Source organism: Vidua chalybeata, chromosome 25 (genome assembly GCF_026979565.1).
Source record: "Vidua chalybeata isolate OUT-0048 chromosome 25, bVidCha1 merged haplotype, whole genome shotgun sequence".
Classification (NCBI taxonomy): Eukaryota; Metazoa; Chordata; class Aves; order Passeriformes; family Viduidae; genus Vidua; species Vidua chalybeata.
Window position 1 is genome coordinate 5363978 of NC_071554.1, and position 14635 is coordinate 5378612.

General features: G+C 51.5%; 1 protein-coding gene across 1 annotated transcript in view; it reads right to left on the bottom strand.

Moving 5' to 3' along the window:
- The window catches only part of LOC128799744 (transcription factor HIVEP3-like), a 73463-nt gene that overhangs the window by 11554 nt on the left and 47274 nt on the right, over nt 1-14635 (bottom strand). Inside the window, 2 exon segments of the mRNA XM_053964375.1 lie at nt 472-570; nt 9739-9914. Of these exon segments, the coding sequence (XP_053820350.1) occupies nt 472-570; nt 9739-9914 (275 nt within the window).

Sequence of the window (14635 nt, forward strand, 5' to 3'; positions counted from 1 at the left end):
GACACTCCCTGTGTGTGTCACTCCCTGTGTGTGACACTCCCTGTGTGTGTGACACTGCCTGTGTGTGACACTCCCTGTGTGTGTCACTCCCTGTGTGTGACACTCCCTGTGTGTGACACTCCCTGTGTGTGACACTCCCTGTGTGTGTCACTGTCTGTGTGTGTGACACTCCCTGTGTGTGTCACTCCCTGTGTGTGACACTCCCTGTGTGTGTGACACTGCCCTGTGTGTGACACTCCCTGTGTGTGACAGTCCCCGTGGAACATCCCCCGGTGTCACCAGGCCACCCGCGGTGCCCCTCCCCTGGGACAGCTCCCAGCACGTCCCCACGCTCCCAGCAGCCCTGGAAGGAGCCTGGGGGCGCAGAGGTGCCCCCCGCGTGTGGCAGGATGGGCTCTGCCCTGCCTGCTCCTGCCCCTCTCTCAGCACCCACAGCAGCTCTGGACAGGGAAGGGCTGGGGCTGGATTTACCTTCCTCGGCTTCCAGATCCACCAGTGAAGATACCAACACGCCCAGCTCCTGACATTTTTTGCTGTGGGCCTTTGACTTCATGTGTTTAGTCAGATTCCCTGGAAAGAAGCAGAAAATCCATTTTACTCAAATATGGCTCCTTTTTTCCCCTCTTTCATTTTCCCCCTCTTTTTTTTTTTTTTTCTCTTTTTCTTCACATTTTTTTTTTTTCCTTTTTGACCCTCAGCAGTCACAAGTCAAAACCCTCTCTGAACCAAAGGTCCCTGAGTGTCCCCAAGCCCCTGCCCATTGCAAATCCCCCGTGAGACGAGGCCAGGTCCCCCCTTCCCTCCCTTTGATGCTGCCCTGGGCTGCAGGGAGAGGTGCTGGCAGGGCTGTGGGACCTTTCAGGGGTTGTGCAGCCTGGAAAAACTGCTGGGGTACACTTTTGGGGCTGGGGGAAGAAAAGGCCTGGGCTGCTTTCAGCCATGAGAATGCAGCTAATTAAAAATGGGAGGAAAGCAGGGATGGGAAACACATCCCAGTGTGGCATCATCATCATCCTCCAACCTCATCCCACCAGCCCCACCTGCCTGGAGGGGAGAAGATCCTCAGCACCACAGGGCAGAGCAGTTCTACCCTGGAAATGTTCCAAAAACACGTGGATGTGGCACTTGGGGACATGGGGCAGTGCTGGTGGCCTTGGCAGTGCTGGGGAAGGGCTGGGCTGGATGATCCTGGAGGGCTTTTCCAGCTTTAATGATTTTATGAATTTACCATAAAATGAGGATTTGAGCTGCCAGCAAGAGGGGAAAACCATACATTGCCATTTTTCCCCCAAAAAGAAGGGCTCAGGTGCTCTGGAAACGTTCCAAATATGCGTGGATGTGGCACTTGGGGACATGGGGCAGTGCTGGTGGCCTGGGCAGTGCTGGGGAAGGGTTGGGCTGGATGATCCTGGAGGGCTTTTCCAGCTTTAATGATTTTATAATTCTATGATAAAATGAGGATTTGAGGTGCCCCGTATTCCCATTTTCCCCCAAAAGAATGGCTCAGGTGCTCTGGAAATGTTCCAAAACCAAGTGGATGTGGCACCTGGGGACGTGGGGCAGCGGTGGCCTGGGCAGTGCTGGGGAAGGGTTGGGCTGGATGATCCTGGAGGGCTTTTCCAGCTTTAATGATTTTATAATTCTACAATAAAATGAGGCTTTGAGCTGCCAACAAGAGGGGAAAACCCTACATTGCTATTTCCCACCCAAAAGAATGGCTCAGGTGCTCTGGAATGCACCAAAGCCAACTCAGCTGCTCGAGCAGGAGGAGCCTTGGACACCCTCTGGAAGTCAGAAACCTCCTAATGAGGCTTCCTCAGGGCCAGGATGGATGTGGGGTCACTGGGGCTGCTCTGGGATAACTCCTGAGCATCAGAGGGCACCTCTCTAATTCTGCCTCTCAAATTACAGGCAGGTTAATTAGACACTAATTAACCCCACTTACAGCCAGGGAAATGCTGAGCAAAGGGGAGGCTGGAGGAGGGAAAGCAGGCAGGTGGAGCAGGCAAGAAAATGAAGGGTAGGAGAATTAAAGCAAAAATGTCCCATTTTCCCTTTTCCTCTCCTACAGCTCTTCCTAAAATCCCAGACTGGGATTGGGAAGGACCTAAAAGTCCATCCAGTCCCACGGTCAGGGACACCTCCCACCATCCCAGGGTGCTCCAAGCTCCATCCAACCTGGCCTTGGGCACTTCCAGGGATTTATGGGCTGCGGGGATGAGGAGGAGAAACCTGGGCCCTGCTGAAGGAGTGTTTGAATTTCTCATCCCCTGCTGTGCCCTCAGCCTTGCTGTACTGACACCTGAGGGCACTGAGGAGCACCAGGCTTGGTTTTCTCACCAAACAATAAAAAAAAACAAAAACAAAAAAAAAAAAAAAAAACCAAAAAAAAACAAAACAAACAAAAAAAAAAAAAAAAAAAAAAAAAAAACAAAAACAAAACAAAAACAAAAACAACCCAAAACAGAATTCTCCCACTTTGTTACAACCTCCAGGCAGGACTGAGGTCCTGCAGTGCAAGGTGCCCAGTCCTTGAGCTGGGGGGAGCACAGGGGACCTCTCTGAGCCTCTCCTCTGGAGATCAGGGATAAAAAAAGCCACTATTCACTGGAGCAGAGCGTTACCCGTGCTGCCCTCGCCTCTCAGAGCGTGCCACAACCACCCAGCTGCCACCTTGATTTCTCCTTAGCCCATGAATTATTTATTTCAGCCCATTTCATATAAAATGGAGCAGCTCCAGCAGGAAACACCACGAGAGACAAAGGCTGACTCTATATTCCTGTGTATCTGGCACCCAACCTGGACGTGGATTCAGGGGATGTTTAATAACTTGAATGCTGCGAAACAGCTCCAAATAAGAGAGATTTATTCTTTTTAAGCCTCATGTTTAACTGCCCATAGCCCCCTGGTCGGGACACTCAGGTGTGAGGATGAGTTCAGCCTGGCTCAGCTGCTGCTCCAAACCAGAGCCCCTTTCCCCAGCCCAAAGCAGGAGTTTTGTAGTGGCCCCAAACACACGCCGTGAGCCAGGAGCGTGTTCTCATGGACACCTCTGCTCCCAGTGAATCACCATGGCCCGAAAATGAAAAAAAAAAAAAAACCATCCACAGTCGCAGCTGTGGCCTCATGGAGCTGGAATTTCATTCTGGAAATGAGAAGCAGCGAGAGCACAGCCTGAGCCAGTGCGCTGCAACCCAGCCTGTGCTGCTGCCTGTGCAGCTCACACCTCCAGCACCCCCATCCCTGCTCAGCCAAAATCCCTGCCTGGAGCCCCTCCAAGGGCAGCAGACACAACATCGGCGGTGCCTGCTGTGAGCAGGGGCTTTGTGGGCATCCAGCTGAGTGGGGAGGGGACATCCCCAGCGTGCTGGTGCCCCAGAACCAGCCCATAAATCCTCTGTGCCACCAACAGCCAGGCCTGGAAAGGAGGGACCAGGAGGGAGCCCCAGAGCAGGAGGGAGCAGCAGGGAGTCCCGAGGAGAGGGAGCTGTTCAGTGCCAGCCTTTGCACACTCCTCAGTGGCACTCCAAGGCCACCGTGGCCACCTCAGGTGTCCAAAGGCCACCGTGGCCACCTCAGGTGTCCAAAGGCCACCGTGGCCACCTCAGGTGTCCAAAGGCCAGCTGGCTGGACACACCAGTGTGTCCCTGTCCCTGTGCAGCTGCAGGAGCTCCCAGGGCCCTCCTGCCCCTCTGCTGGGGCTCAGCTGCTGCTGGGCTTGACAAGATGTGCCAGGAGCCACCACTGTCACCTCCTGTCCTGTTTCCTGTCCCTGGGCAGGGCAGTGTGTGGCTGCTGCCCTCCTTTCCCAGCCCCCAGTGCCAACAAATTCCCCCCAAACACCGAAGGACCAGCTCATCCCAAGCTTTGTTTCCTTCCTCTCCAACTCCTTTTCCCTCTGCTCTGTCTCTCCCTTCCTCCCCCTTGGTCAGACCAGGTAAAGCTGCTGGCCAAGATCCTCCTGCAAAGCTCTGGGTGCGAATTTTGTTGGAGAAATCCCAACAAAAAAAGGATGCTGCATCCTTGTAGGGAAGGGAGGCTCAGCAGGACAGATCCTCATCTGCCCCCTCTGCATCATTTTAAGGAAATTAAAAGCTGGAGGCTCCTTTCCACGGGCTGAGAAGCTGAGTGATCATCCTGGGAGCAATCTGCAGTTCAAGGATATTTATCTGATCAGGGCTCTTCTTCCAGTTTGTGTTTTTTTAGACCCCTTAATTAACGCTGGCAGGATTAAAGGCTCGGCAGATTTCCAGTAAAATCAACACCACTTTGCCTAACTGGGAGCTGGATCTGAATCCTACAAGGGAAGACTCACAGCTACTTGTTGCCTTGCAGAGTTCTGGCTCCCAAGTTTAAAAAAAAAAAAAGGAAAAAAAAAATAAAAGAAAACCACACAGCATTGCTTCCTTGGAAACTGTGGAAAAACATCTTTGAGGGAGCAAGAGAGACCAGCAGGGAGACTGGATTTAAATAGCAGAGGAATTTCACTGAACCCTAAGCAGGTAAGTGCTCCTTATTGGGGATTGTTTACCAAAAACCTCCCGGATTTGAAATCAACTGGCTATATTTAAAAAAATCCCTGAGGAATTCCTGGGAATGGTGAGGCCACAGGAGGAGCAGGGGCCGTGTGAGCACAGCTCCCATTACGCCTGCCCAGAACTATGTGCTACAGCTGCCTCAGCTCTGCCCATGCTGGGAGCTCTCAGTGGGACTCAGAGCAGCTTAGATGCCTGTGTAGTTTGGAGAACGCTGTGACTCGAGCCTTCCAAAAGCACCTAAAGCAGCTTAATAGGGACTAAAAGCGATTTCCCAGTTAAATTTCATGAGGGAAATTAATTTTTATTTTTTTTTCCGGAAGAGCCATTATCATATTTTTCAGGAGTTAAAGCAGAACGTGGGGAGGTGAAGCATTGAGATTCCTGGGGAAAAGAAAAAAAAAAAACAAAAAAAAAAAAAAAAAAAAAAAAAAAAAAAAAAACCAACAAATAAGAGTGTGCAGGAGGCAGCAACGTAACACAAACAGCCAGAGCTTCAGAGGACTAACAATTGTCACATTCCTCTTTGGAAAGCACTTGCAAGGAGAGCAGCAGCTCCTCTGGGAGGAGGAGATTGCCATGGAGCCAGGCTGGGAGAGCTGGGGGTGCTGCCCTGGAGAGGAGAAGGCTCCAGGGAGAGCTCAGAGCCCCTGCAGGGCCTGAAGGGGCTCCAGGAGAACTGCAGAGGGACTGGGGACAAGGCCTGCAGGGACAGGACACAGGGAATGGCTCCCAGTGCCAGAGGGCAGGGCTGGATGGGATCTTGGGAATTGGGAATTGTTCCCTGGCAGGGTGGGGAGGGGCTGGGCTGGAATTGCCAGAGCAGCTGGGGCTGCCCCTGGATCCCTGGAGAGCCCAAGGCCAGGCTGGACACTGGGGCTGGGAGCACCTGGGACAGTGGGGGTGTCCCTGCCATGGCAGGGGTGGCACTGGGTGGGATTTAAGGTCCCTCCCAACCCAAACCATTCTGGGATTCTGTGATTTTGCTGGGGGATGTCCTCACACAGAGAACCAGCCATAACTGATACTCTGTGTTCCAAATAAATTCTTGAAACGGGTTTGATGTGGGATTTAAATAATGCACAGGCCTTGATTTAGGTCTCGGTGCGGAGCTGATGTCCCCAGGTGAGACTTTGTGAGGAGAAAAGCTTTCATTTACAGAATTCATTGGGCAGAGGAGTTCCATTTTTTAAAAAAATCAATTATTATCTTTTATCCCTATTGACATATGGATTAAAGAAGTGAATTTGCACATGCAGCCTGCCTGTATCAACACAGGCCAGAAAATATCAGCCACCTCCTGGATCAAACCTATCCCTTTCATCAGCCAAGAGCTGATATTCCAGAAAGGCACCCAGGATTTGCAGATTTCCACACGAGCAGAATCCCCAGTGAGGCTGAGACTTCAATGGCTGCACTGGCTGCACAAAACACCAGTGAATATTTCCCTGGAGGTCACCAGTCCTTTGCTTCCAGCCCTGATTCCTGGATTTTCTTCCCTTTGCCTGGAGAGTTGCAGAGCCCTTTTGCTCAGTGTTTCATCTCCTGGCTGCACCACTGGGACATTTTCTGTTCCTGCCTCACATCCCATGCGATGTCCAGGCAGGAAATCCCTGAGGGTAACTCTGTCCCCATCCCAGGGGACGTTTGTGACGTCCCCAGGAGCACAGGGACAACTCCCAGCGGCTCCCCAGGGATGCTCAGCCCCTCCAAGGGCCCTTGGGGTATTTTGGGGATGTGCCCATCCCTGTGCCCTGCTCTCCCAGCAGAGAATTCTGCCAGCTGTGCTTTCCAGAGGAGACTCAGGCTGCTGGAGCTGCACTGTGCAGCCCTTTAAAGGCTGGGGGGGAATGCATTGAATACATTTAATTTAATATATTTAATATAGTCACATGTGCAGTACCCTCAGTGCTGTCAGGGGCTGATTTAAGGAACTGAAAATGAATTTATTGAAGGCTCTGGCTGAGCAGTCTGGAGTCTGGGAAGTGTGAGTGGCACAGACTGTGAAATGGGTGTCTCCAGCCAGCAGGACCGTGTCCTTTCCCAGCTCCCTTCAAATTGAAGTGGAGCTCCTCATCCCTTCTGACCTCCAGGCAGCAGCAGCCACCCAGAGCCGTTCCCAACATTTTGTCCAGAATTTCTGAGGAAACTGGAGGCAATCAGGACCCTGTGAGAGGGTGATGTGGGTCTGAAGGAGGACAGGAAAGAGCTGGAAAAGGGGAATTAATGTGCCAGCACTGCCCCTCATCCCAGCTCAGCCCGAGCAGCAGTGAGAGAGGGGAAGGGAAAAGCTCTCCCGACCTTCCTGAAAGGGAAAACAGCTTTTTCTTCATTTCCTTCCTGCCCAGAAAACAGTGCAGAAGCTGCTGAACCTCCTTTAAAGACCCTCTTGGAGGCCACAGTCACAAAGCTCCACCGCAGTGGAGGGAGAGACACCTCATTAAAGAGGCACCTTTAGATCTGCTCCAGAAACACCAAATCAAACAAAGCTCTACAAACCAAATTTCCAAGGCTGTTGTTCCCATCAGCTAAGTGAGCACACACCAAAAAAAAAAAAAAAATTAATCTCATGGATTTGCTTTAAAATAATAAAAAAATAAACTTTCCCTGTGGTTCTGTAAGCCAAAGGAACAGCTTTGCTTCCAGTGACAGAAAGGCACAAAAAAGCAGAAAATTAATGAATAAGGGGAAATATTTATAGCATTTTCTGTTGTAAAAGTTTTCCCAGTTCTTGGAGCACAGACATGGATTTTCTAGAGTGGGAGGGGCGGGGGGTGAGGTACATTTTAACCAGATAAAGCTCCTCATTAAAAATAATAATAATAATAAAATCCCATTTAACTGCTTCCAGCCTACTCGAGAGTTTAGAGCATTAGATCATGCTGGAGAGATCTACCCCAGCCAAAACGAAGCCAGCTCCACAGACCTCCCCCTGGAGCTGATGCTGAAGGCTAAAATTAACTCTGGAAAGCCGATTTCTAAAAAAGCTCCGGGTTTGTGCAAGCGCAGCCCGGCAGGAGGGAGAGCTGCAGCTTCTGCATTCTGCGTGCCCGGGGCTGCCAACCCCACCCAGCCCAGGGAGGAGCCCGGGCCCTCCAAACGAGCTGGGAAACACCGGCTCTGCGAAGCCCCCGCTCCTCCGGGTCACTTGTGATGAACAAGGGTTTGAAATTGCTTTTTAAAAAATCACCGGCAGGGGCATGAGCAAAAAAAAACAAAAAAAAAAAGGATTTTCTTCCTGCCCTTGCTGGTGATTTTTTAAGCGATCTCAAACTCTGGTTTTAATGGCTCTCCATCACCAGCTGATGCTTTTATTAATGCACACAGAGCTTTTTCCCACTTTTCCAGAGCTCCCAAACAGCTTTTGTCCCGTTTTTGGGCAGTCTGAGCACACCCCAGGGCTCTGCCCTTCACCCCTCCCAACTCTTCCAGAGCTCCTTGTGCCCCCCAACCAGCTTTTGTCCCATTTTTGGGAGGTCTGAGCACAACCCAGGGCTCTGCCCGTCACCCCCTCCCAGCAAAGAACCATTCTCATGCAATTCCAGGTCACTGTCATGCAAGCATTTATCCATAAATCCCCGATCCAGGGGAGCTCTGCCCGTTCCATGCCCCCACAGGCAAACGGGTACTTTGCCACTCAAATCCCAACGGAGTGTTGATGATGTTTGCTGTGTGGAAGGAAGCATTTCCATGCTCCCTTGCCCATGCCAAGCAGAAGAAGGGAAGTGTCTGTTTGCCATGTGCAGCCAGAGCTGGCAGATCGTGGCCTTCAAGGGAGCAGAGATGAAGAGCAAAGCAGCCAGAGAGGTGGTGGAGAGGATGGTTTGATGCCATCACCCTGGGCAAAGCCCTACAGAAGCATGGTGGGAGTGAGGTGAGGTGATGAGAGAGGCTGAGCGGGCTCAGCTCTCCAAGGGAAACCTCGGAACGAAGTCAAAGCAAGAGGGGACGAGAAAGGAAATGAATCAGAAACAGCTCCAGGATGGGAGGGAGAGGAAGAACCGTCGCTGGGATGTGCAGCATGAGAATCTGGCCTCAAACCCGGTATCACTTCCCGTTCTGCCCCAGTCCCAGTGACCCCCAGCACGTTGGCACCCAGAAATCCCCGCCAGCCTTCCCAGCAAAGCCACCGGCTCCAGGCACTGCCCACCCCGAGTCGCCCGCTCTGGCCACTTCCCTTGTCCTGCTCTGTCCCCTCTGGGCCAGCACAGGTGCCACAGAGCACGCAGCACGCCGTGCCCCTCCCCACAGCCACGCTGTGCCACTGCCTGGGTGGCACCGGCTCCTCCTGGGGTGCTGAGCCCTCCCAGCTGTGTCACCCTCTGAGACTGATGGAGCTACAGACAAAGGGCGTTTGAGAACATCCTGACCTGGAAGGGACCCACAAGGATCCCCCCGTGCAGCTCCTGCATGGGGCAACCCCCAAAACCCCCCAACGTGCCCAAAGGCATTGTCCAAAGGCTCCCTGAGCTCACGTTTCTCTGTCAAGCTGTAACCAAGAATCCGAGCCCCACACTTGCTGCTGCCTTCTCCCACGACTTGCTGCCACCAGAGATTTGCCCAACCCACGGTGCCAGACCCCTACAAGAAGTTAAAGGCACCCGGGCACCTCTGGCCCATTTGGAATGCCCCATTTCTCTTGGAAGAGACTTTTTTGTTTTGCGTGTGGTTTGCAGGCTCCTGCCAGCGCTCACTCACACCCTCGCTGAGGCCATGGCAGAGCACACCTGGTGGCATTGATGGCTCGATGTCTTGGGATGAAGGCCTTTAGGGAAAAGGTCCATTGATGTGATACAGAGAATGTGGAAGCCACATGCAACTGCAGAGGATGAGAATGGGCAGATCTGGAGAGCACCAGCAGGAAAAGCCCCCCAGAGCCTGGATCCAGGGGCTCAGCCAGGAGCCTGGAGCTCCTGCTCTCGCTCTGGGGTGGTTTTGTTCAGAAAGCCCTGCCAGAGAAGCTGCATTTCAGGACTTTTCCCTTGGAGAAGCACAAGGAGGATGGCAGGGATGCTCTGCTGCAGCCTGGCTTAAGGCAGAGCTGCTCCTCTTCTGGAAACACCAATCAATTTCCAACTCCCTCATCCCCCTCCCTCCAACTCCGGGGCTTTGGCAGCCCCTGGGAATGCCTTCCCTCGCCCTTTGCCAATGCCCCCAGCAGGCTGGCCCTGAGCAGAGGAGCTGGGAGCTGGCTGTGGCTTACCTTTGGTTTTAAAAGCAAAGTTACAGTACTTGCAGACGTACGGCCTGACGTCTGTGTGCGTGCGAATGTGTTTCTTCAGCATGCTGGGTTTCTTGCAGCGAATTCCACACTCCTCACAAACATACTTCCCTCTTCCACGGCCTCGCACATACACATACTCTTCGTTTGATTTGTACCTATGAGCAACAGGTGGTGTGATAAAGGGGAAAAAAAAAAAAAGAAAAAAAAAAAAAAAGATTCCCACCTCAACAGAAGAAGTCACAACTTTGCTGGGTTAGTTCAGAGCGTTATTGACACCACAGGTCTTGGTTGCTGTTTGGTAGCTCTGGGTGATTAGGCTAAATGTGAGTTATCACCCAAAGCTCGTGCCCAGGTGCCTCCAGACATGTCCAGGGTGTTCTCATGTCCTGCATCTGCTGCTCTGTGCACACCAAGAGCCCAAAGCCGAGCTGAGTCACGGGGACACCCCACTGTGCTGGTGTCCCCCATCCTCAAGCACAAACTGAGGCACTCAGGCCGGGCTGGACAGGGTTTGGCCCAGCCCAGCCCAGCTGCCCCTCACTCCCTGCCATTTAAAACATGCCCAGTCTGCCTCTGCAGGGTGCTGGGAAAACTCATCCCAGCCAAAGCTCCTGGGACACAGCTCCCACCCGCCAGGCTGCAGTGAGAGCCACCTGAGATGTCACTGATGCCACGAGCCCCCCTGTGATCCCTGCACAGCCTGGATGAGACACCCAGAATGGACACAAAGAGAATGAAACATCCTTTTTTTTTTAATAAATAAATTGTGCTACCACTAAATGTAAACACTGCAGACTCCAGGCTCTTTTATCTTTGGCACAGGATCACCATTTAGGTTTACCCAAGAGAATGAGATTGGTCATCCTTCCTTCCCATTATATATTTGATTTTCTGTCCAGGCATTAGTGCATGGGGAAGGCTGCAGGATGGGGGGGGTTGAAAAACCTTTATAAGACTGAGACAAATCTTTCAGCCTCCTGCTGCTCAGTAAATGAAGTCTGCAATTTCCTGTACTTGCAGCACAAGAAGAATAAGGTAACGTGAAATTGCTCCCCTCAGATCTTAAAGAGGCCAAATTTTTGAAGCATGGCACTTCTTGCAAGTCATTTTTCTACCCAGGAGGAATTAAGTCTGGTCTTCAGAAATCTCCAAACATCCACCCTGGAAAAATCAGGCTGCCTAAAGCCTCTTAATAGGAGATCCAAAGGCATCCAACACCATCAGTCAGGTTTTAGTGTCTTCCCAGTGAAGCCTATTCCAAACCAGAAGGGTGAGAAAACAGCAGCCAGACTGAGGAGAAACTTGAACAGAAACAGCTGCACTGGAATAGATTGAGCACTTCAGTAAGTGAATATATAATAAATACTAAAACTTATGTATTTATAATGTAGAAAAACAAGGGTCATTTCAAACTGAGTAAAAAAAACCACACAAAGACCAGCCCAGAGCTGAGAGGATGGGAATGGCCTGCCCAGGATGCACCCATGGAAACCCCTCTCAGCTGCCTGTAGGGTGGGGTTAGAAGTGGGTGAGCCCCACTGCAGGGACCCCTGGATCTCCCCCACACTTTCCTCCTTTCCCTCAGGAAGAGTCCAGGCAGTTCCAGCTCCGTGGGGGTGTCTGGGGGAGCTGCAGCTGAAATTCAGGCTGATCCTCCTGGCTGCAGGAAGCGAGCTGGGACTAAACCCTTCCCAGTCCTGGCTGAGCCCCTTGGCTCTGTTCAGAGCTGTGGGAGATGCTCAGCAGGGGATGAGCTGCTCCTGAGTTCAGGGCTGAGCTCACGGGTTCATCTTTGGACATGGATTAGAGAAAAGAGAGGAAAACTCGGTGTTCAGACAGCCCCAGTCTGCACAAACCAGGCCTTGGTGTCCAACAGCTCCGTGTGGGAGCACAGTTTGTGTTTCTGTCCTTCATCATCAGCAGGAGCTCCCTAGATCATCACCAGGGTCACCTGGTGGCCCAAATTCTTCATTTAATCTGCTGTGACTGAAGTCACAGCAATGCCACCCCATCGTGCTGTTCCCAACCATCAAACCCCCCAAAAAACCCTAAAAAAACCCCCATCAAAACCCATCATCACAAGGTCCTCATTATCTGGCCAGAGGGGACTGAGCTGGTGTCTGGAGAGCTCACACAGTGCCCCAGTCTCCATCCCAGTATGCCCAGTTTTCTCCATTTAACCCTAAAGGACTCCAGGGCACGTGTTTGTTAGGGGTGCTTCATGTCCCTTCTTTGTTCAGTCCACGTTCAAGTATCAGAAGGAGCAAAAGGAATCAGGAATCCTGATTTTTTTCTGCTCAGATTTGTACTGCAGGCTTCCTTCTCTGCCTCCTTCCTGCCTGTCAGTGTGCTGGGAACCACCTGGCCATTTAAAACCTGGAACTGCTCCTTTATCAGCCTTGTACTTGCACTGCCCTTAATTACACCCTCCCATGGAAATGTTTGTGCGTCCCTTCCTCAGCCTCATTAAAGCCATCGGGGCTGCATTAAAGCAGACATGTGATTTAATCTGGAATTAGGCATTGCACTTTATCTGACACTCTGCCAGGCTTCAGCACAGATATTTCCCCACAGCTCCCCAGGACCACGTGGAAAACAGGCAGGGAGAGGGGAGAGAGAGGAAAAACAAGTTCATCTCAAGGAACACCAAACCAAAGAGGAAAACAGCAGGAGGTGACAGTGCCATAACCCAGAGAAGGCTCTGCAGATGCCATCTGCCTGCTCTGAGGGCTGCAATAGATTTATGGACATAATTCCTTCAGTGTGATCCCGTTTCCCCTGCTCTTGTGCCCATATGATTTGCATCAGAAAGATAAATCAGGCACAGCTCACTCCGTGTGAGGATTTACCCCGGGCATGGGACCTTCCCTGCTGCACAAGGTTTGCTGCAAGCAGAGCTGGGGATAGCCACAGTGGGGTTTGTGGCAGCAATCTGGGCTTCTCTTCCAGAGCCCTGAGGAATTCCTAATCCCATCCTTAGCAGCAATCTGGGCTTCTCTTCCAGAGCCCTGAGGAATTCCTAATCTCATCCTTAGCAGCAATCTGGGCTTCTCTTCCAGAGCCCTGAGGAATTCCTAATCTCATCCTTAGCAGCAATCTGGGCTTCTCTTCCAGAGCTCTGAGGAATTCCTAATCCCGTCCTTAGCAGCAATCTGGGCTTCTCTTCCAGAGCCCTGAGGAATTCCTAATCCCGTCCTTAGCAGCTCCCAGCCCTGCAGTGCCGTGCTCCTCTCCATACTGGAATGATTGGGAACGTGGGGGTTAATGGTCATCACGAGCCCAGACACTGATTTAGGGAACAATCCTTTCAAACACACACAGAGAAATCAAAATTCAGCTCTTTGATGCATTTTTGAAAGGTGCTTCGGTGTGTTCTGCTGGCAGATTTGGGGCCAGCACTGCAAACCCTCCTCAGAGCAGGAGGAGCTGGCACAGCCTCGGTGGTGCTGCTGTCACCCCCGGCAGCACCAGAGACCTGGCAGCCCCAGAATGGGCTCGGAATCCCTGTCAGGAGGCACAGGAAACCCAACAATGGGAAAACACAAACCTGGAGGAGGCTTTGTCTCAGCTCCTTCCCTCCAGCTGAAACCCAAACCCGTGAGGCATTCATTCCCTCGCAGCCTATAGGAGGTTCAGTTCTCGGGATCGGCTGTTACAAATTCCCGACCATCATTTTTAGCCACAAACACTTCTTTTTTCTTCCCCTCAGTGCTGTGAGCCATATCCAAAATCTCCATGTGGCTGGAAACCACAGGATAAACCCTTGGACAGCCAGGAGGGAAGGAAGTTTGGTGCTTGGCAGGCAGGGAGGCAGAGCAGGTTTCTGGGGGACTCATTGCTCACGGCTGGGCTGAATCACCCCTTCCCTCCTTGCTTCCTTTTTCAAGATTTTTTTTTTTTTTTTTTTAATTTTTTAAAAATTCCACCAGGATTTCACCTTGTCTTGCAAAGGCTTTGCTGATGTGACCTTGCTTGTCACAGCCTGGGCACAGTGGTTACATTTTAATTATTAAAGTTTTAAAAATTAGCCTTAATTCTGTGAATTTTCATGATTTGAAGCTCGATGCTGTATCAAAGAACAGCCCTGGAGGCTTTCACAGCAACTGAAGAAGTATTTCCTCCACTGGTTTTGACATTTGATAAAATCCCTTGTTTGCTTTTTGGATTTTGGGTGCACAGGAACAGGAATGGGATATTTGATCCCTGTCCTGAGCTGCTGGGTTTGGTTCCCTGGCAAGTGAACCGAGTCAAGCTCCGGAGTTTTTGCCTTCGGTGTCAGATTTTGGGTTTGTTGATGGCACATTTCATCTGTCACCAGGCTGCCCACTCATCTGGCTTGGCTAAATCCTTGGGAAATTCCTGACAGGCTGCTCTGGTATTAACTGATCTCATTTCTGCTTTATGTCTCCTGCAAAATCTGCCAGATCAGGGATAAATGTGTAGCTCCCACAGTGCCGCTAATTACTGATCGTTAATTGCCTTCCTCACAGCTCCCTGGTACAAGATGACCACTCTGAAGCGGAGTGTGCAGCAGAATTCCTCAGCCTTTCCCGAGGAATCCCTGGGACTGAGGGTGACACACACACAGGTGTGTCCTCAAGGCCAGACACTCACCCTGAGATGTCCCTTCGCTCGTGCCAAGTTCCAGCAGGGCAAACAGAGGGATTGTTTACAAACCCCACACCAGACAATGTCATTTCCAGTCTCTAAAAGCATCATCAACCACTCCAGCATCCCAATTTTCCAGACAGGGATATTGCACCCAGACAAACAAGGCGCTTCCAGAGCAGCACGACAAAGCTGGGTATGGAGCTGGGAGGAGCTGGCACAAAATCTGCTTTTCCCTGGCTGGAATAAAGGATCCTTCCAGCCAGAG